The sequence below is a fragment of the Odocoileus virginianus genome, chromosome 4, assembly GCF_023699985.2.
Source record: "Odocoileus virginianus isolate 20LAN1187 ecotype Illinois chromosome 4, Ovbor_1.2, whole genome shotgun sequence".
In the NCBI taxonomy this organism is placed as follows: domain Eukaryota; kingdom Metazoa; phylum Chordata; class Mammalia; order Artiodactyla; family Cervidae; genus Odocoileus; species Odocoileus virginianus.
In genome coordinates, this window is record NC_069677.1 from 9,671,562 (window position 1) to 9,697,966 (window position 26,405).

The 26,405-nt window shown below is 40.1% G+C and overlaps 2 protein-coding genes across 11 annotated transcripts in view; one reads left to right on the top strand and one right to left on the bottom strand.

The window, feature by feature from the left end:
* PARP14 (poly(ADP-ribose) polymerase family member 14) overlaps nt 1-2,630 on the top strand; it is a 45,352-nt gene extending 42,722 nt beyond the window's left edge. For both annotated transcript variants that reach the window (XM_070466064.1, XM_020912783.2), the window contains exon 17: nt 264-2,630. In XM_070466064.1, the coding sequence (XP_070322165.1) occupies nt 264-553 (290 nt within the window). In that variant the 3' untranslated portion in view covers nt 554-2,630. The remainder of the gene's footprint in view (nt 1-263) is intronic.
* A 5,176-nt stretch (nt 2,631-7,806) lies between these two features.
* Nucleotides 7,807-26,405, bottom strand: part of HSPBAP1 (HSPB1 associated protein 1) — a 58,119-nt gene continuing 39,520 nt past the window's right edge. For 7 of the 9 annotated variants that reach the window (XM_020912774.2, XM_070466067.1, XM_020912773.2 and 4 more), the window contains 5 exons: nt 18,264-18,400; nt 16,784-16,955; nt 11,680-11,763; nt 8,816-8,926; nt 7,807-8,703 (listed from right to left, as the gene is read on the bottom strand). In XM_020912774.2, the coding sequence (XP_020768433.1) occupies nt 8,170-8,703; nt 8,816-8,926; nt 11,680-11,763; nt 16,784-16,955; nt 18,264-18,400 (1,038 nt within the window). In that variant the 3' untranslated portion in view covers nt 7,807-8,169. The remainder of the gene's footprint in view (nt 8,704-8,815; nt 8,927-11,679; nt 11,764-16,783; nt 16,956-18,263; nt 18,401-26,405) is intronic. The other 2 variants (XM_020912772.2, XM_020912775.2) reach the window with 2 other exon arrangements.

Sequence of the window (26,405 nt, forward strand, 5' to 3'; positions counted from 1 at the left end):
GGCATTGTGTTCTCTCATGGTTGGGGGCTATGTGACAGCCAGAGTTTTAGGTTAGACTCAGTGTATTTCATCCCAAAGGGACTGACTGGCCCTCCAGGGTGGAGGAATGATTTTTAAAAATTAAAAACACACACAAAACTTTTTAAAAGAGGCTTTAGAGAGAACCAAACATTATTTTTAACATTATTTGACATATTGAATCAGTGTGTCAAATTATAGACTAATTGGAAATCCTTAAGGATGGTTTGTTTTTCTCGTCACAGCTACAGCATATGGAAAGGGAACCTATTTTGCTGTCAATGCCAGTTACTCCGCCAGTGATGTGTACTCCAGACCAGACATAAACGGGAAGAAGCATATGTATTATGTGCGAGTACTCACTGGATCCTACACACTTGGAAACAGATCATTAATTGTGCCTCCTCCAAAGGACCACCAAAATCCTATTGACTTATATGACACTGTCACAGATTGTGTGCAAAAGCCAACTTTATTTGTGGTATTTTATGACTACCAGGCTTACCCAGAGTACCTCATTACTTTTAGACAGTAACATTTTGGTAACCTTTGCAGAAGATATTATTTATCTATACATATCTGTAAAGCAAGTAGTCGTGTTTTTTTTCTTTTTCTCTCTTAACAGCTTTTTCTAAGATCAAAGGACCTTTGTCACTGAAATAAGACTTTCTCCAGCCTCTCTTTCATAACTGGAATAAACCTATATTGAGAGCAATAAATTTGAGAATTTAAATCTGATAACTGTTAGCACTGTGTCCTTAATCATGGACATCAAATCTGTAGGAGTACAGGTGTGTCATTTCCTTCCAGGAAGGAGAGACTAACATTAATCTTAAAGGCAGGGGACACGGTGACGCAGTTTCAGTTGCCACTGACAGACATGTCAGGACCCCATTACTGCTGTGGGGAGCACCATATTATACCCCATACATGGTGTCATGTCAGGACCCCAAACTACTGTGGGGAGCACAATTTTACTAAGTGGGTGGGGCTGCTGTCTTTCCTGGGTGCAGGAATGGTGTCTAATTTTTTTTATCCCTGGGCTGAGGTCTGTGCCTAATGTACAATGGATGCTCTACAAGTATTTTATAAACTAAGAATGAAGAAGTCCCAGTCAGACTCCTGACCACTTCAACACCCTTGACTTATTGTCACTTTGCTGCAAACTGAAGAGATTCCATCACAGGGAACTGTATTCTTCTCAAACCAGCTGTGACACATGGCACTGCTCTGGTCAGGGCTCTGGGACTGCAGTGTTGCTGTGCCCTGCACAGTCCAGGGGCTGGGGTCTAGCTTGGGGACTAGGTGAATCATGTCCCACGGAGTTGTGCAGTGTAGCAGCCCTGTTTCCAACTGGTCCTTTTTCATGATGAACCCAAATCTGCCTTCTTGTAACTTCTATTCGTGGTCTTAGTTCTGCCCAGCAGAAAAAAAGGGGGGTAATGCCTGCTGTGTCTTCAGTATGAAACCCTTATATTAAGATTAAATGAACCTAAGTGTATTAAATAGCTTACTTTCCTTGGCAGCCTAACTTTTGATGATTTTAAAGCCTTAGGCATAAATAAACCAAAGGAATTAAGCAGTCATATTACTAATTTGCTAACTCCCTATCTATTGGATAGTAATGAAAGTTTCTTTTATAACTTCCCTAAGTAAATTTCAGATTCAAACATTATTTATTTAGTGCCTATATTGTACCATGTAGTATAATACATGCTTTCACACAGTGTTTATTTTATTCCCCTGAACACTTTTGTAAGAATTATACCCTATTTTAAAGTTGAAGAAACTGATGCTTAGAGCATGAGAAGCTTCCTTGCCTGAGGTCCCCTGCATAATAGCCCTGAGAGCCAGCAACTGAATCTGGGTCTCTGTGTCATCAAGCCCTTTGATCTTCCTACTGTAGAACATGGCCTCGAGATTAAAGTTACTGACTCAGGAACATCTCAGACAATGTGTGTATTATCCTCATATTTCCATGGTCTTGTCCTTTCTGGCTTTGGTTTTCACTGTAGAGGCTCTTCATTTTGAAGTTCTGAAGCCCAAGAGGCCAGAGCTATTGCCCATGGGGAGCCAGGACAGATGGTGAACTTGGATGGTAGGGGTCACCAGGAGGATACAGGCACTCTTTCTTGGCCTCAGGGAGCAACACCTGCACTTCAAGTAGAGGAGGCTGAGGGGCCAGAGTGGCCACTTCATTAAACACAGACGTCTTGAAATTTTTCTTGCTGTTGCTGTTTTTTAAGTGGATTGGCAAAGACTCCTTATTGCTTAGGAGTGACTTCTTAGACACTGGCATCTGAACTTGGGCTTGACAGTGAATATAAGAAATAAAATGGAGAGATCTGCTCTCTTACTTGTTCTTCAGTGGTTTGGTTAACTTAGGCAAGGCTGAATATCAGGGTGTACTGCACCAAGTATGACAGAGATGCAGTCCATAAATGTTACAGTTACCCTCAATCTAAGGAATATATTATACAACAAAGGGAACATGGCCAATATTTTATAATAACTATATATGGAGTATAACCTTTGAAAACTGAACCACTATATTGTATATATGTAACATATAATACTGTATATCAACTATAATAAAATTTTTTTACAATAAATATCATTTCTTTCTTTTTGAATAAAATACTTGGAAGATGTTATTTGGTGATTAAACATCTTTATCCTTAAGGGCAAATACAGGAGAGCCTGATGATAAACACAGGTCACTGCTGATAAAAGACCACAATTAAACATGACAGCATCAAGAGATCCTCAGAGTATTAATAACATTTAACTGAAAGTTACAGGAAGGGCATAGTACAGCTTTAGCTCAGCAAATCTGAAGGGCAGATTTGCCCTTCAGTATTTAGCAGTAGCTAAATATAATACACATTATATAATAAATAGTATGATAAATAATATATATATTATATGTAAATATAATATATAATAGCTACTGCTATTTAGTAAGGAGAGCTAATATTTTAGTAAGGAGTTCAGTCAGTTCAGTTCAGTTCAGTCACTCGGTCATGTCTTTGACTCTTTGCGACCCCATGAATCGCAGCACGCCAGGCCTCCCTGTCCGTCACCAACTCCTGGAGTTTACTCAAACTCATGCCCATCAAGTCGGTGATGCCATCCAGCCATCTCATCCTCTGTCGTCCCCTTCTCCTCCTGCCCCCAATCCCTCCCAGCATCAAGGTCTTTTCCAATCAATCAACTCTTCGCATGAGGTGGCCAAAGTACTGGAGTTTCAGCTTCAGCATCAGTAGCCCCTGCTAAAACAAGCCCACTTTTGAGCCTGTGTTAGGTCTTGGTCTACTCCAGGGCCAGAGATTCTTAAACTTCTTTGCTATTTGAAGTACCTGAGGTGCTTGCTGAGACTGCAAATTCTGGCCCATTCCAAAGGAGTCAGATTCTATAGCTCTCTAGAATGGTACCCAGATATCTGCATTCTCAGTAAGCCCCTCAAATGATTCTGATATCCCTCATAATCAGAGCTGCTTAGGACTTTCATGGGTCTCAGGCACCTTTACTTTTGTGGGCCCCTTACTCCATGAAAAGTTGCTACTGCATTGGTATAACCATGAAAATATTGAAGTTGGATTCTTTTTTTTTTTTTTTTTAAAGAAACTAAAACATTTTTGTAGACCTTAAAAATTCAGGGGCCCTAGCCATTGTGCCTACCAGATAGGTCACCCTGCTAATACCTGGATACTGTAACTTTAGGTGTAACAACTTCAATCCCCCTAACCTCTGGATGGGGCTTCCCAGGTGGCACTAGTGGTAAAGAACCCACCTGCCAATGCAGGTGATGTAAGAGACGCGGTTTTGATCTCTGGGTTGGGAAGATCCCCTGGAGAAGGGCATGGCAACCCACTCCAGTATTCCTGCCTGGAGAATTGGTCAAAGTATTTATTTAATAATTGATTTCACTCATTTGGGCATGCTTATCTGAGAAATAACAGGATGAAATGGACCCCTACTTGGTGGCTGACAACCTCCCCCTTTCATTATCTTTTCTCCCTCTTATAATCCCCATTTGCAGATAGCCAGGATCTCTTACTGTGTCATAATCTCTATCTCTATAAAATTAAGATATTATCTCCCAACACCCATTTACATTCAGAATCCATTCACAGCAATGTCTTAACTCTCTACCCAGGTCTCTGCATGCCAAAGACTATTACCTTTAACAGAATTCAATACATTGACTCAGAACAGCTATCAAGCTTTTCCGACCCCAACCTACACTAAGAAGTACACTTTATGTCAGGCCTAGTACACATACAGATATAACTGAGAAGTTTTATGAAACATACTTACCCTAAAAAATAATGCTTCCTGGACAGTTTCACAAAATACATTTACTACTGAATTCACTGAAATTATGTACTCTGCTTCATTAAAAAAAATCCTGGTCTCACCCACCAAATTGATTTTATGACTTGCTAATGGGTCATCCATGGAGTCACAAAGAGTCAGACATGACTTAGTGACTAAACAACAATGGGTCACAATCTACAACTTGAAAAACAATGCTCAAAGAAGTAGCAAAGATAGTAAAATATTTGGGAGGGAGGGGATGAGGGAAATCTCCGTGAAGAAGGATATGTGGGAATTCTGGGTGAGGGCAGGGTGCATGAATGCTCAGTTGTGTTGATTCTCTGCGACTCCATGAACTGTAGCCTGCCAGGTTCCTGTCCATGGAGTTCTCCAGACAAGAATACTGGAATGGGTTGCCCTTTCCTACTCCAGGGGATCTTCCCAACCCAGGAGTTGAATTTGTCTCTTGCATCTCCTGCATCGGCAGGTGGATTGTCACTGAACCACGTGGGAAGCCCATGAAGGAAGGGGTGAGGGAGTTTTGAGTGAAGGAGGGTGTGGGGGAGCTCTCAGTGAAGGGAGGTATAAAAAGGATGTATCTGAAGACACGGACATGTCTGTTTCTGCAATAGGGACATATCTACTACAGATGGGGCTTCCCAAGAGGCTTAGTGGTGAAGAATCCACCTGCCAATGTGGGAGACCAAGGAGACAGGGGTTTGGTCCCTGGGTTGGGCAGATCCCCTGGAGAAGGGAAAGAGTCAGACATGACTGAGTGAATGAGCATGCATGTACAACTGCAGAAAACAGACATCTTATACTTACCTACAACATCCTCTACCCCAATTTTGATGGAGTATTGGTCAACAAGGTCTACTTTTTAAAGTATTAGTCACTCAGTCATGTCTGACTCTCTGCAACCCCATGTACTATAGCCCACCAGGCTTCTCTGTCCAAGGGATTCTCCAAGCAAGGATACTGGAGTGGGTTGCCATTCCCTTCTCCAGGGGATCTTCTCAACCCAGGGATCAATCCCATGTCTCCCCCAACTGCAGGCAAATTCTTTACTGTCTGAGCCACCAGGAAAGCCCCCTTTTTTAAGAAATCTACTCAAATATTTAAGGAGCACCTACCACATGCTGGGCACTGATCAAGGCTCTGCAAATACACAATAATCAGAACCAAACTCTCATGCAGTGACATTCTAGTTGTGGGAAGATAGACAACAATCAAATAATTAGGTAAACATACCTAATTGAGATAGTGGTGAGTGCATCCTCCAGATAGATCTGGAGAAATCAACCTGCCTGACTTCAGGTATACCACAAAGCTACAGTCATCAAGACAATATGGTACTGGCACAAAGACAGAAATATAGATCAAGGGAACAAAATAGAAAGCCCAGAGATAAATCTACGCACCTATGGATACCTTATCTTTGACAAAGGAGGCAAGAATATACAATAGAGAAAAGGCAATCTCTTTAACAAGTGGTGCTGGGAAAACTGGTCAACCACTTGTAAAAGAATGAAACTAGAACACTTTCTAACACCATACACAAAAATAAACTCAAAATGGATTGAAGATCTAAATGTAACACCAGAAACTATAAAACTCCTAGAGGAAAACATAGGCAAAACACTCCCTGACACAAATCACAGCAGGATCCTCTATGACCCACTTCCCAGAGTAATGGAAATAAAAGCAAAAATAAACAAATGGGACCTAATTAAACTTAAAAGCTTTTGCACAACAAAGGAAACTATAAGCAAAGTGAAAAGACAGCCTTCAGAATGGGAGAAAATAATAGCAAACGAAGCAACAGACAAAGAATTAACCTCAAAAATATACAAGCAGCTCCTGCAGCTCAATTCCAGAAAAATATATGACCCAATCAAAAAATGGGTCAAAGAGCTAAACAGACATTTCTCCAAAGAAGACATACAGATGGATAACAAATACATGAAAAGATGCTCAACATCACTTATTATCAGAGAAATGCAAATCAAAACCACAATGAGGTACCATCTCACACCAGTCAGAATGGCTGCTATCCAAAAGTCTACAAACAATAAATGCTGGAGAGGGTGTGGAGAAAAGGGAACTCTCTTACGCTGTCTGGGAATGCAAACTAGTACAGTCACTATGGAGAACAGTGTGGAGATTCCTTAAAAAATTGGAAATAGCACTGCCATATGACCCAGCAATCCCACTGCTGGGCATACACACAGAGGAAACCAGAATTGAAAGAGACACGTGTACCCCAATGTTCATTGTAGCACTGTTTATAATAGCCAGGACATGGAAGCAACCTAGATGTCCACTGGCAGATGAATGGATAAGAAAGCTGTGGTACATACACACGATGGAATATTACTCAGCCATTAAAAAGAATACATTAGAATCAGTTCTAATGAGATGGATGAAACTGAAGCCTATTACACAGAGTGAAGTAAGTCAGAAAGAAAAATACCAATACAGTATACTAACGCATATATATGGAATTGAGAAAGATGGTAATTGATGACTCTATGTCCAAGACAGCAAAAGAGACACAGATGTATAGAACAGTCTTTTGGACTCTGTGGGAGAAGGCGAGGGTGGGATACTTGAGAGAATAGCATTGAAACATGTATTTAAAAAAATGGGCCAAAGACCCTACAGAAGGGTCTTTTTTCAGACCATTCTTTTCTTGGGCATGTTCAACTCCCTTCCTCCTTTCTCCCAGAAAGCCAGCTCTCTCTTGGGATTTATTGATACCCTCAGTTTGAAAAGTGAGAAGGATGAGACCAATAGTCAATCTTCTTAAAAGGTGACTTTGTTTATCTTTTCTATGTGTTTTTCATGAATGGGTACTGAGATAAATCTGTTTTTTTAAATTCTTACTTGGGTAGTAATGATAATAATTATCCCCACATCTTGCAAATGTAATGAGAGTGGGATTAAGTTGACGAAACAAAGCTTTTCGTTAGTTTCAGGAGTCAGCAGCATTTGGTCATTTTTATTGCAGGGCTGTTGTCCTTAGATGTCCTGGCTCCTTCCACAAAGAAACCCCCACCTACTTTTCTCCTGATGGGTACTCTACTCTGGAGCACAGGGGTTAACCAGTGAGAATCCTACACACGTGAGAAGTGTGGTCACTTCAGGTCAAGGCGAGAATTCACCCTGCATTTGAATTAAGAGGTTGGCAACCTAGAACAATCACAAATTGTCCCACATCGCCTTACTACATAGAGTCAAAAATACCTATTGAAATGAGCAACTGCAGTCCCTCTCCCCCACAAAATAACAAAAGACAGAATTCACCCAGTGGATGCCTTTGATCCATTAAAAAGTTAGCAAACATTTTCTGTAAGGGGTTCCAGTGAATTTTTCCAGCTTTTTAAGTCACACTATCTTTGTCACTACTCAAATCTGCCACTGTCATCCTAAAGCCACCACAGACAATATGTAAATGAATGGTATGGCCATGTTTCAATACAACTTTATTTACAAAAACAAGCAACAGGCTGACCCCTGCTTGAGGCTGATGCAGAGACTACTTCCTTCTGAGAATGCCAGGAGCTTACATTTGAGACAGGCTGAGGTATGAGATGGGAGAGGCAAGGCAAAGGCACCGAGGAAAGAGGCACATAAACAACAAAGAGCCAGGTTGTCCAAAGAGCAATGTGTATGCCAGAAGGTGGCACGAGACTAAAATTTAATTAGGTGAGAACAGTACATTTTAAGCATGTGCAAATTGAACTTTTGCTGTTTCATCTTTTATTTAAAAACTACATTATTTTAAAGATATTCTTAAAACAGTATTTAAAAAATCATTTTCTATTAGAATCACACACTTTTTCCTTGAATCAGAAGTTGCGCCACTATCCTGGTTACCTGTGGATTCACCAAGCAGTCCAGCAAGTCATCTGTAGAAACGAATGTTTGGGAAAGGGCCCCAGTCCTATCTGAAGCAACCTGTTCCACAACTGCATTCTCACTCTCACTCATCATTCGTTGCCTCTTGGTATTAGGCAGTTTTCCAAAGGATTTTCCGTTTTTGCTGACAAACTCTTCACCATCATTTTCAAATATGCCTCCTCTTGCTGAAGATGGTTCTTGGGAACTTGGTATGACAGGAACCAGATCAAGGCCAAAAGGACTTGCTGCTTCTTGTTTTACTGTTTCTGAACTTAAGTTGTGGCTACCAATTTGTTCTACCTCCATGTGGTTGTGCACATTTAACTCCTCCTTTATTGTGTATTCTCTGTTTGTTCTCAGAGCTTGGGTTTCTACTACTTCAGATGTTCCATAATGATTAAAAAAAGCAGAAATGGCTCCATTTAAGTAGTGACAATTGACTTCATGGGATGTTTCCTCAAGCTAGGGAAAAAGAAAAACTCTTTAAAATGGTTATACATACTTACATAAATTGGAAAACAAACGTTCTTGTCAGAGTTGGTTTATCACACGATAGTAACTGGAAGAGACCTACCTCAGTCGGGTTTAACCAAGCTCTGGTATTGTGTGGATTCTCTGCAGTTTTCAGGGCACACACAAGCATTCGGGTGATTGCCTCTTCTACCCGGGCTTGGTGGTCCTCTTCCTAAGTCAAGGTTGAAAAAGAAGACACAGTTTTTCATTTGTCTCTGGGTCTCACTGCTTAAAACAGAGGAGAGTCTCTTAATTATGTGTTTTGTTCTTTCATCAACATAAGCTTTGTTACTGAAGGATGAATATGCTGTTGGCAGACCACGATTTTTATGTATTAACTATCTTCTGCCACCTAGAAAGAGTTGCAGAATATTTCGCCAACTAAATTTAAGTATGGGTCCTGTCTTAAGACATAGGCCTTAAGTATGAATCACCTGTGATATTTTCTCCAGCATTTTCCATTCTCTGGCATGTTTAAAGTTTCTTTTAAAAAGTATCACATAAAAATTTGACAAGCTAATTTTTTGAGGAATGGGAAAAAAATTTTAATAAACATTCTTGGTTGAATGGCATCACTGATGCAATGGACATAAAACTGGGCAGTCTCTGGGAGATGGTGAGGGACAGGGAAGCCTGGTGTGCTATAGTCCATGGGGTTTCAAGGAGTCGGACATGACTTGGTAACTGAACAACAACAACAAACATTCTTGGTCACAAGAGTCAGAAGGCTAAATATCTATCTTAAGGCTAAATATCTATCTATCTATTGTATCTTAAGATACAATAAATATAAACTATGGCAATCATGATAAACTACATTAAAATTAGTAACTTTTGTTCATCAAAAGACACCATAAAGGAAATAAAGAAGCCAGATGTCTGTAACATATATAACTGATTGCAAAATATATAAAGAATCTGCACACATCAGTAAGGCAAATGACCCATTTTTTTTTTAAATGGGCAAAAGCCACAAAGATAAACATTCAAAAAAAGAACAATTATATGAGTAATAAACACATGAAAATAAGCTTAGTCTCATTAGTAATCAGGGAAATGCAAATCAAGAAACCCATGAAACTGGCAAAAGAGGGTCTGGTAATTCCAAATGATGGAGAAATGTCAAACAATTGACAGAAATCTTATACATAGATGGTGGGAATGTGTACTGACAGACATTTGGAAAACATGCAGGCATTATTTTATAAACTTGAGTACTCTATACCCTACAGATGGCAATTCCACTTCTAGATATATACACATTCTCTGGAGAAACTCTTGCACACGTATACAAGAATATTCTATTTATAAAAGCAAAAAAACTAAAAACAACCCAATTATCCATCAACAAAAAAATGAATCAATAAACTGTGGTACATTAACACTAGAGGATATTATTATACCACAGTGAAAATGAATGACCAGCTACATGTGACAACAGAGATGAATATTAGATGAATATTAGAAACACAGATGACTATTAGAAGCATAATATTAAGTTTAAAACAAAGCAAATCCCCAAGATGAGATACCACTTCTCACTAGGATGGCTATAATAAAAAAGACAGATAACAAATCTTCATAAGGATGTGAAGAAATCAGAATCTTCATACTTTGTTGGGGGAATGTAAATGGTACACTGCATTGGAAAATAGCCTGGCAATTCCTCAGAAGATTAACTCTAGAGTTACCAAATAGTTAATTTTATGAGTCAACTTGGGTAGGCTATGGTGACCAATTGTCTAGTCAAACACTATTCTAGATGTCACTGTAAAGATATTTTGTAGATGTGATTAACATTTATAATCAGGTGACTTTAAGTAAAAGGAGATTATCCTCAATAATGTAGGTGGACCTCATCTGATCAGTTGAAAGCTTTAAGAACAAAAGTTAAGGTTTCTTGGAGAAGAAAAAATTCTGCCTCAAGATGGCAACAGAAATCCTAAGCCAGTTTCCAGCCTGCCAGCCTGTTACAGATTTACAGATTTTGGACTCTATACTGCAACTCTGAACTCATCTGAATTTCCAGCCTTCTGGCCTGCCCTGGCTGATGTCCATATGATCCAGCAATTCCACACCCAGGTATATACCAAAAGAAATGAAAACATACATCCACATAAAACCATGTACACAAATAGCTGTAGCATTATTCATAATAGCCAAAAGTAGACACAATCCAAAGATCCACCAACCGATTAGTGGATAAACAAAATGTGGTATGTCTAAACAATACTTTTTAGCTATAAAAAAAGAATGAAGTATTGATACACGCTACTCCATGGATGATTCTTAAAAATATTATGCTGAATGAAAGACACCAGCCATGGCTGCAATCAAAGCCTCTGGTTAAAGCATGCACAAATGCAATAAGGCCTCAGGTGGCAGAGACAGACTTGAACCATAATGTTAGCCATTCTAATTGTCAAGTGGAGCAGGCAACCAGGATTAAGCATAGCATAATGGAAGGAAAAAGCCTTTTGCAGAAATAAAATGATAAAACCTAGCACTGAAAGACTGCTCTGAGAAAATGTATAAGTCAGGACTGTGAATTGTGCAATTAATAACGAGGACCCTGAACCAAGAAGCAGATATTTCCAGCCCAGATGGTGTGGGATGGGACTAGCAACATGGGACATGTGTGGCAGACTCAGCCAGGCCCAACACAATTCTCCTAACACCAGTCAAGGGAGAAGACCTGGCTCACTAATGTCAGGGTGCATTGTGCCCCTAGAAGAAAAAGAACAGTGTCACAAAAGCCCTATTTCCCAACCTCACCATCCACCAACAGAGCACAGAATCCATAACCTATAGCATAGCAGACAAAGTAACACGGGAGTGTTGGTTAAAATTAGTCATTAAGTTAAAAAGACAGGCATTGTGTATCTTAAAGGCAAGGAGATGACATTTGTTAGAAAAAGAAAATACCAGCTCAATCCATGAGTTTATACTGACAGTGACAGGATCAATGGATTCCACATAATGCCACCAGTGTCTGGGAACAAATAGAACCTGAAAACCAAACAAAAAATGGTTAGCACAAAACCAAAACATTTTATGTCAGAATCAGATCTAAACTGAAGCTGCTAGGAAAAAAATTCAAATGAATTTATAGCAATATTGTAATAAGAAAGGGAAAAATAAGAAAAAGCTCCCATAATCCTTTTATTCCTTTTAAAAAAAAATTAACAAGTTTGCATGTTCTACAAAGGATATTGGCTTCCCTGGTGGCTCAGATGGGAAGATCCCCTGGGGAAGGGAATGGCAACCCACTCCTGTATTCTTGCCTGGAGAATTCCACGGACAGAAGAGCCTGGCAGGCTACAAGTCCATGGGGTCGCAAGGAGTTGGACATGACTGAGCGAATAACACTTTCACTTTTTCACAAAGGATATTACCAGCTTCTCCAGTCTCTACTCTCCTTTATGCTGGACCTTTTTTTGTCTGCATCCAAATCTTGGTAAAGGATTCTGAGATTTTAACTCTTTCTCCTTTCCATCACATAAGAATTGCATGAGTTCTGAGGGCATACATAAAAATATACGACATAGTTTCTGACTTCTCATGGTATAAAATCTAGCCAATGAAAAAATAGTATAGACAAAAGTGGCATTATATAAAGGTAAATCAGAGGAGTGGACACTGGTGCTAGAGAAGTTCAGAGGCGAGAGAGGCAGGCACAAACTAGGGAGGTCAGGGGCAACCTGGATGAAGGGAGTGTGATTTGAACCACGACTAGGAGAGAATGAGGACATGCCAGGAGGCGGAAGTGGGCAAGGGAGGTAGGACTGTCGAGGGATAGCAAGCAGGCCAGTTTTACCACTGCAGAAGGAATAATGGGGAATAAAGTAGGAGAATCAGGTTAGGGCCAGTGGAGGGCCCTGAATTCAGAATAAAGAATCTGGATTTTATATCCTGTAGGCGTTACAAGTTCCTGAGAAGTTCTGAGTAAGTGGACGGTTAAAATAGTGACATTATGGGAAAGTCTGGGAAGGACAGGAGCATCCTGCAATGGATTAAATGTTAAGATTTAAATAGGAAGGAATAGCAAATGAAAGCAATGGGCAGAACCAAGAGGGACTGCATTTGTCCAGACTCACTACAAGAGTCTGTGAAAGGCCAAGAAGAGTAGATGGAGATGATTTGAAACTTCTGGGTTTGGATTTACAAAATGGTAGCACTTGCTACAGACAAGGTGGAGCTGGGAAGAGAGCTCCTTTCAGGAGAATTAGGCACTAAAAATGCCACTACAGCCACTGGATTTAGTCATTAGGTGGTCTCGAATGTCCTATCACAGAGTTTACTTTCAGTACAGAGGTAAGAGAGGGAGCCAGTTTATGATGGATTCAGCAAAGAGCATGATGTAAAAAAGCTGATGCATGGGACAGAAATACTCACTGAATTTGGCTATTAAAGTAGAAAAAAAAAGAATTAGCAGCCACTTCACACCCACTAAAATGGCTATACTTGTAGCAATATAATAATAGTAATAATATCAATAGACTTTGCTGGTGGTTCAGATGGTAAAGCATCTGCCCACAATGCGAGAATAATAAAGGAAGATAACAAGTGTTAGAGAGCATGTAAAGCAATTAGAACTCACATAGATTGCTGGTGGGAACGTAAAATGGTGCAGCTGCTATGGAAAACAGTTTGGCAATTCCCCCAAAAGTTAAAACACAGAATTAACATATGACCCCGCAATTTCACTCCTACATGAATACCCAAGAGAACTGAAAATACATGCTCTTACAAAACCTTGTACACAAGGATTTATAGCAGTATTAGTCATAATAACCAAAAAAGTGGAAACAACCCAAATACCCATCAGGTGTTTAATGGATAAATAAAATGTATATTCACATAATGGAACAACAGTCAGTTTAGTTCAGTCGCTTAGTCATGTCCGACTCTTTGCAACCCCATGGACTGCGGCACACCAGGCCTCCCTGTCCATCACCGACTCCTGGAGCTTGCTCAAACTCATGTCCATTGAGTCGGTAATGTCATCCAACCATCTTATCCTTTGTTGTCCCCTTTTCCTCCTGCCTTCAATCTTTCCCAGCATCAGGGTTTTTTCAAATGAGTCAGTTCTTCACATCAGGTGGCCAAAGTATTGGAGTTTCAGCTTCAGCATCAGTCCTTCCAATGACTATTCAGGACTGAGTTCCAAAGGATTGACTGGTTGGATCTCCTTGCAGTCCAAGGGACTCTCAAGAGCCTTTTCCAACATCACAGTTCAAAAGCATTAATTCTTCATTGCTCAGCTTTTTTTATGATCCAACTCTCACATCCATACATGACCACTGGAAAAACCACAGCTCTGACTACATGGACCTTCATCGGAAAAGAAGTGTCTCTGCTTTTTAATATGCTGTCTAGGTTAGTCACAGCTCTTCCTCCAAGAGCGTCTTTTAATTTCATGGCTGCAGTCACCATCTGCAGTGACTTTGGAGCCAAACAAAATAAAGTCTGTCACTGTTTCCATTGTTTCCCCATTTATTTGCCATGAAGTGATGGGACCAGATGCCATGATCTTAGTTTTTTGAAAGTTGAGTTTTAAGCCAACTTTTTCACTCTCCTCTTTTACTTTCATCAAGAGGTTCTTCAGTGCCTCTTCACTTTCCGCCGTAAGGGTGGTGTCATCTGCATATCTGAGGTTATTGATATTTCTTGCGGCAATCTTGATTCCAGCTTGTGCTTCATCCTACCCGGCATTTTGCATGATGCACTCTGCATATAAGTTAAGTAAGCAGGGTGACAATATACAGCCTTGACGTATTCCTTTCCCAATTTGGAACCAGTCTGTTGTTCCACGTCCAGTTCTAACTGTTGCTTCTTGACCTGCATACAGATTGCTCAGGAGGCAGGTAAGGTGGTCTGGTATTCCCCTCTCTTGAAGAATTTTCCAGTTTGTTGTAATCTACACAGTCAAAGGCTTTGGTGTAATCAATAAAGCAGAGGTAGATGTTTTTCTGGATCTCTTGCTTTTTCGATGATCCAATGGATGTTGGTAATTTGATCTCTGGTTCCTCTGCTATTTCTAAATCCAGCTTGAAAATCTGGAAGGTCATGGTTTGTACTGTTGAAGCCTGGCTTGGAGAATTTTGAGCATTACTTTGCTAGCATCTGAGATGAGTGCAATTGTGCAACAGGTTGAACATTCTTTGTCTTTGCCTTTCTTTGGGTCTGGAATGAAAACTGACCTATTTTAGTCCTGTGGCCACTGCTGAGTTTTCCAAATTTGCTGGCATATTGAGTGCAGCACTTTCACAGCATCATATTTTAGGATTTGAAATAGCTCAACTGGAATTCCACCACCTCCACCAGCTTTGTTCGTAGTGATGCTTCCTAAGGCCCACTTGACTTCGCATTCCATGATGTCTGGCTCTAGGTGAATGATCACACTATCATGGGTCATGAAGATCTTTTTTGTATAGTTCTTCTGTGTATTCTTGTCACCTCTTCTTAATATCTTCTGCTTCTGTTAGGCCCATACCATTTCTGTCCTTTAATGTGCCCATTTTTGCATGAAATGTTCTCTTGGTATCTCTAATTTTCTTGAAGAGATCTCTAGTCTTTCCCATTCTATTGTTTTCCTCTATGTCTTTGCATTGATCACTGAGGAAGGCTTTCTTATCTCTCCTTGTTATTCTTTGGAACTCTGCATTCAACTGGGTATAGCTTTCCTTTCTCCTTTGCCTTTAGCTTCTCTTCTTTCCTCAGCTATTTGTAATGGAACATAGTCATCCATAAAAAAGAATGAAGAGCCAATAACATTTTACAGTGTGGATGAACCTTGAGGAGATTATGCTATGTGAAAGGAGCCAGACATAAAAGACCACAGATTGCACAACTGCACTTATATGAGATGTCCAGAATAGGCAAATCTATCAAGAAAGAAAACAGAGAAGTGGCTGTCAGGGTCTGGGGGGATAGGTGAATGAGGAGTGACTGCTGACAAGATGAGGAAACAGTCAAACTGCTTGAGCTGGAGCACTCTCGTGTAAAGGAGGCAGGAAGAGCCAGTGAGAAGGGGGGAAGGAGGGAACACAGGCAGGTAAGAGGGATAATCAAGGGAATGAAATCCCCTTAAGAGACTAAGAAAACCTGGTAAATGTAAATAAAATATCGGACTGTACATGCCAGCGTTGTAGAGGTGATTTTCCCCACTCGGTAGGAGCACTAAGCACCGAACCTTTGGAGATACTTCAGAGACAGTCAGTTATTAAAGCAGCATCCATTCCTGCTTAAAAGCAAATCATTCTCAACAAATACTGTATGACTTCAATCTACAAAATGATAAAACAAATCTGTATACAAAACAGAAACAGACTCACAGACATAGAAAACAAACTTATGGGTATCATGTTTGGTTATGGGGGAAGGGATAATTTAGGAGTAGGGGATTAACAGATACAAACTACTGCACACAGAATATATAGGCAACATGGATTTACTGTATAGTACAGAGAACTATAGTCAATATCTTGTAACAAATTATCATGAAATATAACCTGAAAAAATATATAACTGAATCACTATGCTATACATCTGAAACTAACACAATGTTATAAACCAACTATACCTCAATTTAAAAAAAACCCTTAAATCCCTAAATCATTCTTAACTCATTCTGCCTGTGCTGGCCCACTAACTGGATACGCTTGAACCTGTGTTTGTGTGCCTGGATTCTAACCTAGTTGAACAGATATTAGTTGTGAATAAATGTTTCAGAAGTGCTCAACCTAAATGAAAACGACTGAGCTCCTGGATCTTCCTCCACAGTCCATTCTCCTCTTCACCAGAAGGAGGAGCCATGCACCCTCCTCTCACTTCCCTTCCATGACCTGTGAAGCTGCGACTGTGTGACGCCTACAGCTGGAGAAGCTAGCTTCCAAAAGCAGAGCAGCAGGGAAGGGGCCACTGTCAGTCATCTGTACTGGTAGGGAGGCACGTGACATAGGACTTGAAAGAAGTTATAGCTGGGGTGTCCACTGACAGGTCACCAATGTTTTAAAGCTCCTATTACCTGTCCTGGGCTCAGCGTAACCATATGTCTTCGAGCTTTCCGGAACTGAGGAAAACGTTTTAAATCAGGATTGACAACATTGATTTTACTGAACACACTGGATTCTTCATATGGAATTCTAGTTGGATAAAGGAAAGGAGTATCTTCAGGAGGAAAGAGATGCCATCTTTTCCTAATGAAAAAAAAAAAGATACAAGTTAGTATTGTAGACTTGAGACAAAAGATGTAAGAAGGCAGCAGCTAAGTGACTGTTTTCACCCATTTTCATTCAATCCACGAAGGAATACAGGAGCCACCTCAAGGGTCACCTGGCCCATCTCTCACTCGGTGCTGGAAGCTCCTCTGCAGACACCTGGTGGAGGTAGGTTAGCAACTAGAGGGTATCTCAGGATGTCCCAAGTAGCCCCTTTGCAGGGACAAGATCTGCTTTGTAAGATAATTTTCAAATCCAAGTCAGTCTCCTCATAAGCTGTTTAGATTCCTACAGTTAGAGCTACCTAGAATAACCTTCCTCCACTCTCTCAAATCTCTGTATTCTTATCTTATCCAGGGTAACCTGTCAGGGTTCTGTCCATCAAGTTAAGTTTTCAGACTTCTCCCTGTGTGGACTGTAAATTTCTTAAGTTAAACATTTAAATTGATTCATTAAGGAAGAGAAATGCACAAATGATGTCACATAATAAAAAGTAGTGTAATATAGGAATTTGCTAAAAGAGAAAACTGTAAAATGTTTCAGTCACTTTAAAGTTTTTTGGAAAATGGAAGTGATAAATCTTAACTCACAAAACATTAGACACATCAATACTTGGAGCCAACAGAGGGAGGATATCTGAAGCAAAGAAGGGAGAAGTGTGAAAAGGGAAAAGACACAGATAGAAATCCACAGATGGGGAAGTAGAGAGAGAAAAGAACCAAGTTCTGAAACAAGTCCTAAAGCCCCCTAGTGACCCCTGGCAGTTACAGTAGGGCTGTCTTGTCCTTTCAAGATAGCTGACTGCTCTTCTTAAACTAGGAAGTATAAAGTCATATTTTGCCTTAGAGATGATAAAGCTGCTCCCTGGACTCATTTGGGAGAATATGTTTAGAATGTCAGAGCTGGAAAGACCTCATCAGTCTAATTTTATTTTCAAAGAGGTGGAAGAAGGAGCCAGCTAAGCAGACACCTGTCTAGATGAATTGGGAGTGGATGCCTGGAAGTTCTGGATCAGCTTTCTAAGAGCAATCCTGATCATGGCTGAGAGACACAGCACACAGAAACCACTGTGTATACTGCTCCCCTTATTTCACAAAGGAGGAGACTGAACCAGAGGTAAAGAGATTTGCCCTGGTCATGAGACAGGCTGATAGAATGGAGCAGGGAGTCCTGCTGCCTACCCAATAGTCACTGCTTTTCCTGTGCAACACACAAAGACACACAGACACACACGCACACATACATTTATCTCTCTCCCTCTGGCATGCCTATACACATATGCATTACCTTCCTTGTACCTGGAATACTAAGTTGCAACCATAGGTGTCCAGATGACAGGGTGTATGGGCCCCCAGGGAGCCGATCCACAATGTACTTTCCTGTCCATTTCTTCCAGGAAACCCAAAGTCAGACCATATCACATCCTGTTATGAAAATAAAGTTACAGTCCATCAAGAACCAACCAACTATGCTGTATAGTAGTGTTATACATTTTCACTTACACATCTGGTTTGGGGCAATGGGAACCACTCTCTTACAGAAAACACTACAGATGGAAGAGCTTAGGTTTCCAGAGCAGTCCAAGAAGTCTTTTTAACCAATAACATATCTGAATGACCTCACTAATAGCAGTAATTCAACAAATATTTACTGTCTGCCTACAACACGCCTGGCACTCCTAGAGCATGTGATCAATCAGTGAACAAAATAGACAAAAATGCCCACCCAAATGAAGCCTGCATTTTAGAGGCTAGAGACCAACAATAAACACTAGACAGAGATATGAGGATATCTGGGGAAAGTGACTCAGGCAGTAGGAAGAGTGAGGAGTAGGAAATAGAAGTTTTTTTTTTTAAATCTCTGAAGCTCAACTCATGAATCCAGAAAAGCATATTCCCTCTAAATAGTATAGATATTTCAAGGTGTAAGTAATACATTAACTTTTTGCACCTCAAAGAACACACGAAAGAAGGCTTCTCCTAGGTTGTTGTTGTTCACTTGGTCAGTTGTGTCTTACTCTTTGCAACCTCATGGCCTGCATCATGCCATGTTTCTCTGTCCTTCACTATCTCCCAGAGTTTGCTCAAATTCATGTCCATTGAGTTGATGATACCATCCAACAGTCTCATCCTCTGTCGCTCCCTTCTCTTCCTGCCTTCAATCTCTTCCAGCATTAGGGTCTTTTCCAATGAGTCAGCTCTTCGTATCAGGTGACCAAAATACTAGAGTTTCAGCTTCAGCATCAGTCCTTCCAATGAATAGTCAGGGTTAATTTCATTTAGAATTGACTGATCTGATTTCCTTGCAGTCCAAGGGACTCTCAAGAGTCTTCTCCAGTACGACAGTTCAAAAGCATCAATTCTTCGGCATTCAACCTTCTTTATGGTCCAACTCTCACATTTGTACACAACTACTGAAAAAGCCACAGCTTTGACTATACAGACTTTTGTCAGCAAAGTGATGTCTTTGCTTTCTAATATGCTGTCTAGGTTTGTCTCCTAGGTTAGTGGAGTTGTTTAAAACTATAGATGCCTTTACTATGGAACATTAGTTCATAAATAATCAGAGTGTCCAGGTGGGGGAGACACAGCATATATTTTGAAACACTATTGCTATGCTCCTTAAAGTCATGAACTCTGTAAAAAACTTTAAAACAGAGAGGCACTTTGACCTTGGCACTCCTTATGTCTAGTTCCCCTTCTTTCAACAAACTGCTCTGCTTGATTTTATTTAGGCTTAAAGAAAGAATGTTCCTATTTTTAAATAAAAGTTGGAAAACTACAAATGTAGTTTGACATAAACTCAAATCCGTGGAACTTAAAATATGTATAAGCTGAAAAGAAAAGAACACACTAATGAATCAGACAGAAAGGTTTTGCTTTATTTATTTTTTGAATCATGAATTTTTCCTATTGAATTTTAAAAAATAAAGCAAAATAAAAAATACTTTTAGGTGCAGAACGCTGTCCTAAATACTGACACTACTTTTACAGTATCTTCAATTTGCATTCTCTATTTTTAGAGGCAGAACACTAACATTACTCAAAGAGAAAGGATTCTGGAGGGACATTTTAATAGATAGTTTTAAGGAAGACTAGAAGAAGCATTTTCATTTTTGTTTTCAGTGATGAAGATAGCAGATTATGTGCGTATAACTGCTATCTGTTATTAAAGGTGGAGTTTTTGAAAAGTCAGCACTATTATACATGCATATGGTTCCATGCAGCAGCTCTGGAGTTGGCAAAAGTCATGTCCCCTCTGGACACAGCACATACGCTCCATGCAGGGAGCTTATCTGTTTTCCTAATGCCTATTGAAATACCTGGCTCAGGTTAAGTGCTTAAAATCTTGGTTGCTTGGGAGGGAAAGAATATGTTGGCTTATTATAGGTAAGTGGTTCAGGTCGAGAACATTTTTGAGCATCTGAACTTCCCTGGTGGCTCAGATGGTAAAGAATCCGCCTGCAATGCAGGAGACTGGGTTCAATCCCTGGGTTGGGAAGATCCCCTGGAGGAGGGCATGGCAACCCACCCCAGTATTCTTGCCTGGAGACTCCCATGGGCAGAGGAGCCTGGAGGGCTACAGTCCATGGGGTTGCAAAGAGTTCGACACGACTGGGCAACTAAGCACATCATAGCACAGTACAAATCTAGTATAATGCTGAATGTTCGGGATACAAAAAATTAATACAAAACAGGCCCTCCTTTTAAATCTAATAATGGAAGATAGTTCCATAAATGGAGCCGTCCATAGAGTGGAAGAAGTGCTTTGACAGAAGTGAGCAGAAAGCACACTGAGATCACAGGAAAAGGGCACCCGGTCAAAGCAGGGAGCTTAGGGAGGGTTCCGATAAACCTGGTCTTTGGTGAACAATTCATCACACCTCAGTTTGGAATTTAAAGGTAGCTGAAAGACATGCATTACAAAAACAGAAAACAGGGATCTGCCTCATCTAAGAAGAGGCTGGTTTAAGTTCCTCAATCTTCTTATAGATACACCTCTTTGGAAATTTAAGGAATACCAACACCCCTTTCCTCAGAGAAATGAGTGCACACACACACACACACACACACACACGCACTTTCACATGCACTTTCAGGGGTCAGTGGATTGAGCCCACGTGAGACACTTCTAGAGCACTGCTTCAGAAAAAAACCACAAAGGGAAAGTTCTACTAGGTGTGGGGGGGGGGCGGCGGTGACCATATGAAAAACTGACACAAGGCTTCCCGTACTTCTCAACTAACACAGTATCACTATAAAAGGAAAAATTATTTTAAAATGATTAGATCAGGGTGACCTAAACTACCTAAAGTTCAGCTGCAAATTGGCTGGGAAAACCACAGGGAGAAGGGTTTGGGGCAAAGTGGCAGAGAAAGAGTTAGTTGAAGTAAGTGTCAGAAAAAAGACAACATTGAGTGCACCTATTTTGACTTTCCCCACAGGCTCTTGAGAGTTGGGAATTTCTTGCCTTTTTCTTATGAACTGCTGCCTAGCCATATCTCTTTATCCTTGACTTTGTAGATTTTATGAGGACATGGAACCCTACTTTTATCCTTCTTAAAATGAATCTTAACTTTCTGCCTGCTGTTTTATGTTTAAATCAAGCTACATACATGACTCCTAAACTTTCATCTCCAGTCCTAAATTCTCTTCTATTTACTACTAAATTTATATATTCAAAGGCTAACAAGCTATCACTTTTGGGTTATTGAATCCATATGGTTGGACAGGCCCAAATCACAACATTTTATATGCATCATCTCATTTAATCCTAGGAAACTGAAAGTAGTTATATCCACTTTATGCATGTGGAAACTATGGGGCAGTTCTGTCCTTTTAACAATACTGTTAAAAATGCGGAGACATTTTTGATTGCCATAATAAACAGGACGGGGTGCCTCTGTATTCAGTGAATGGGCATGAGGGATGCAGCTCAACACAATATAAAAATGTTTTTATCTTGTACAATATTTATAACACTGGAAAAACTGATCTTAGTCTCAGTTATCTGAGACTAGAGTTCTAATTCTAATTTCACATAATCCTTTCAAAAACAAAAGGATTTGTGCATAGTATTAATACACACTGAATTTCAGAAACACAGTTACTAAGTAAGTTGAGGGAGGACTGTATTTTTGTGTTTCTGCAGCTTTATTCAGAGCAGTTCACCACTTTGAAAAATAAGTCACCAACAGCACTGAAACTCATATGACATTTGGGTTGGCAATATATACACCAATATCAGTTTGTGCTTGTACTGTCTCATCATGGTGACTGTGTGTGTAGAGATACAAATACACTTATTTAGCCTCATTTCATGATGTTAAATATGAAATATTGGAAATAGTCACTGGAATTTTATCTTAATTCTTAAAAACTGAACCTTTTCCTTGTAGGAAGGTACAAGTGTCTGATTAATTCATTATGTCTTCTAGTATAGCCATGCTTGAATTATTTACACATTAAATCACACACTTCTTAAATTCTCATATATTTTAATAGTTTAAAAAAATTATTTGTAGAGGTAATTATATTCCCTGAAAACTGCATTTCAGAATCGTAAAGGGGATGCAGATTTTGATATGAGGCCAGAATACTGGAGCGGGTTGCCATTCCCTTCTCCAGGGGATCTTCCCAACCGAGGATTGAACTCAGTTCTCCTGCATTGCAGGCGGATTCTTTACCAGCTGAGCCACCAGGGAAGCAGCGTGAAAGTCGCTCAGTCTATACAGTCCATGGAATTCTCCAGGCCAGAATACGGGAGTGGGCAGTCATTCCCTTCTCCAGGACATGAGACCATGCAACACCATTCTCTACTGCTCTCCCATCAGGGACCACACATCTCCCTGCCTTTGCTCCTATTGTTGCCTCTGCATGGCCAGTCTACTTACCACCCACGCCCCAATTCACATTTCTCTTTAGAGACCCACTGTAGATGGCACTTCTTTGGACACTTCCACACCATACCCCTCCCCGCTCCTACCACATGCAACCTGGTTATTCTCTCTTTTGGTCTCTCTCTCTCAAAGAACTTTGATTCTTTGCCTGTCTGACCTCTTCTCCTCAAAGCAGCAAAAGTAGTATTAATTTAAAAAGAAAAGAATGATCTTAAAATATTAAGTCTTGTCCCCTCCTTTGTTCTGCAGTTAGAATTAGATCCAAATGCCCTCTATCATGGGCCTGTATGACCAGTCCCTTCTCATCTCTCTGACACCTTAACCCGCTCCACCTCACTGGCCAGGCTTCATCTGATACTTGCTTTTCTTCTTTTTGGTGTAAACATTTAAGTTCTATTTTCCTAGAAAATTCCAATTACACAATACAGTATTATTAATTATGCTGTTGTTTAGTCTCTAAGTTGTGTCCCACTCTTTTAAGACCCCAAGGACTGTAGCCTTCCAGGCTCCTCTGTCCATGGGGGTTTCCCAGGCAAGAATACTGGAATTGGTCTGGCCATTCCATTCTCCAGGGGGTCTTCCTGACCTAGGGATCGAACCCAGGTCTCCTGTATTGTGGGAAGATTCTTTTTTTTTTTCCATTTATTTTTATTAGTTGGAGGCTAATTACTTTACATCATTGCAGTAGTTTTTGTCATACATTGAAATGAATTAGCCATGGATTTACATGTATTCCCCATCCCGGTCCCCCCTCCCACCTCCCTCTCCACCTGATCCCTCTGGGTCTTCCCAGTGCACCAGGCCCGAGCACTTGTCTCATGCACCCAACCTGGGCTGGTGATCTGTTTCACCCTAGATAATATACATGTTTCAATGCTGTTCTCTTGAAACATCCCACCCTCGCCTTCTCCCAGAGTCCACAAGTCTGTTCTATACATCTGAGTCTCTTTTTCTGTTTTGCATATAGGGTTATCGTTACCATCTTTCTAAATTCCATATATATGTGTTAGTATACTGTAATGGTCTTTATCTTTCTGGCTTACTTCGCTCTGTATAATGGGCTCCAGTTTCATCCATCTCATTAGAACTGATTCAAATGAATTCTTTTTAATGGCTGAGTAATATTCCATGGTGTATATGTACCACAGCTGCCTCATCCATTCGTCTGCTGATGGGCATCTAGGTTGCTTCCATGTCCTGGCTATTATAAACAGTGCTGCGATGAACACTGGCAGCACGTGTCTCTTTCAGATCTGGTTTCCTTGGTGTGTATGCCCAGAAGTGGGATTGCTGGGTCATATGGCAGTTCTATTTCCAGCTTTTTAAGAAATCTCCACACTGTTTTCCATAGTGGCTGTACTAATTTGCATTCCCACCAACAGTGTAAGAGGGTTCCCTTTTCTCCACACCCTCTCCAGCATTTATTGCTTGTAGACTTTTGGATAGCAGCCATCCTGACTGGTGTATAATGGTACCTCACTGTACCATACACAAAAATAAACTCAAAATGGATTAAAGATCTAAATGTAAGACCAGAAACTATAAAACTCCTAGAGGAGAACATAGGCAAAACACTCTCTGACATAAATCACAGCAGGATCCTCTATGACCCACATCCCAGAATTTTATAAATAAAAGCAAAAATAAACAAATGGGACCTAATGAAACTTAAAAGCTTTTGCACAACAAAGGAAACTATAAGCAAGGAAGATTCTTTTTATTGTCTGAAGCCCCTTAGATGAACACTATAAATTAGCCAGTACTTATGGCTCTTTTTTCCTTGAAAAAATTACCTTAGGTAACATAAACAGAAAAGAGGTAATTAACTCTACCCACAGATAGGCTTGGATAAATACCCAAATTTTTACATCCAATTTGCCTCATTAGAAAGCATCACTGACCATCAAGCCCCTTTGAACATTACTAAACCACTGGGCTCAATTTCAACATACTCACATTAACTATGTTACGAAGCCCAAGACAGGCTTGAACTAATCTTCCGTGTGTTGCATTTTGAGATTCTGTGTCCTGGTGACTTAACAAGGCTCCTGACTCTCCACAGTCAATCTGAATCACAACATAAAATGGAATCTACCTGGGAAATGTTCTTTGGGCAAATCTCTTTGCTACATATTGATTCTTAATAGCTTCAATTGTTGTAGTTGTTCAGTCACTAAGTTGTGTCTGGCTTTTTGTAAGCCCATTGACTCTAGCCTGTCATGCTCCTCTGTCCATGGGATTTCCCAGGCAAGAATACTGAAGTGGGTGCCATTTCCTTCTCCAAGAGATCTTCCCGGATCAGGGATCAAATCTGTGTCCCTTGCATTGGCAAGTGGATTCTTTACTACTGAGCCACCAGGAAAGTCCACAATAGCTTCAATTACAATGATACTTATAGATGCTTATAAAATGTAACATCTGCCATTCTTACCTAATGAGTCAAAGAAATTTTATGTTACTGTCACAAATTCCTTCCCTTCCTTGCAAAGTAGATAATAAAATGTTCCAAAAAATGCATTGCTTAGACGAGTCAATGATATGACACAGCTAAAAAAAATTTGACCAATTTTATGTGCCAAATGAGAGTCAGTTAAGTGTCAAAATCATAATTTTTGGCCACCTTTAAGGCTATAGGATATTTTCCAAAAATACAAACATTTTTCCAGTGTATTTATCAGTATATAAATATTATATATTTATCATGGAATAAGAATAAGTAGAGGCTATAAGTAAACACTTATAAAACTAGTTACAAGGCTGAAGAGAGCTAAGAATTTCTTATCAAGATTGACAAATGCTACAGTTGATTAACTAGAAAGCACAGAAAACTGGATGAGGGTGAATTTGGGGTTTAAGTTAAAACATTCTGTGAAGGGTCCTAAAGACCAAGGAAACAGCAAAACAAAAAATGGTAAGACTAGGAAGAAAACATACTTATGTAATCATTCAAATATTCACTATATATTCAGCACTATGTTAGCAGTCTGGAGGAGTAAAAAATTATATTGTTTCCAAAGAGTTTACAATGCTGTTAGGGGAACAAGATACAGGCATTCTATCTCATGCACTATTTAAATAACAATCCAAATAAAACATACAGGATGAAGGCAAGGGACAGATGGATGTAAGTACGAGTGGTTGAGAAGGCTTCTGAGCCAAGGGTGAATCTGAGCTGGGTGCTAGGAAGTTAAATACTAGTAGGCAGAAATTGAGAAGAGCATGAGCAAAGGCCAGAAGACAAGAGAGCACACTTGTGGTCTAGCACTGCAAGGAGATGCAGAGGACACAGGTTGTGTCAGTACCACTGGGAACAGTCTTAAACGCTATTTCCCTTACACGATTTAAAGTTGCTTCCCTTGTGGCTCAGCTGGTAAAGAGCAGCTTCTGCTACCATGTGGGAGACCTGGGTTCAATCCCTGGATTGAGAACCCCTGGAGAAGGGAAAGGCTACGCACTCCAGTATTCTGGCCTGGAGAATTCCAAAGACGGCATAGACCATGGGGGTCGCAAAGAGTCAGACATGACTGAGC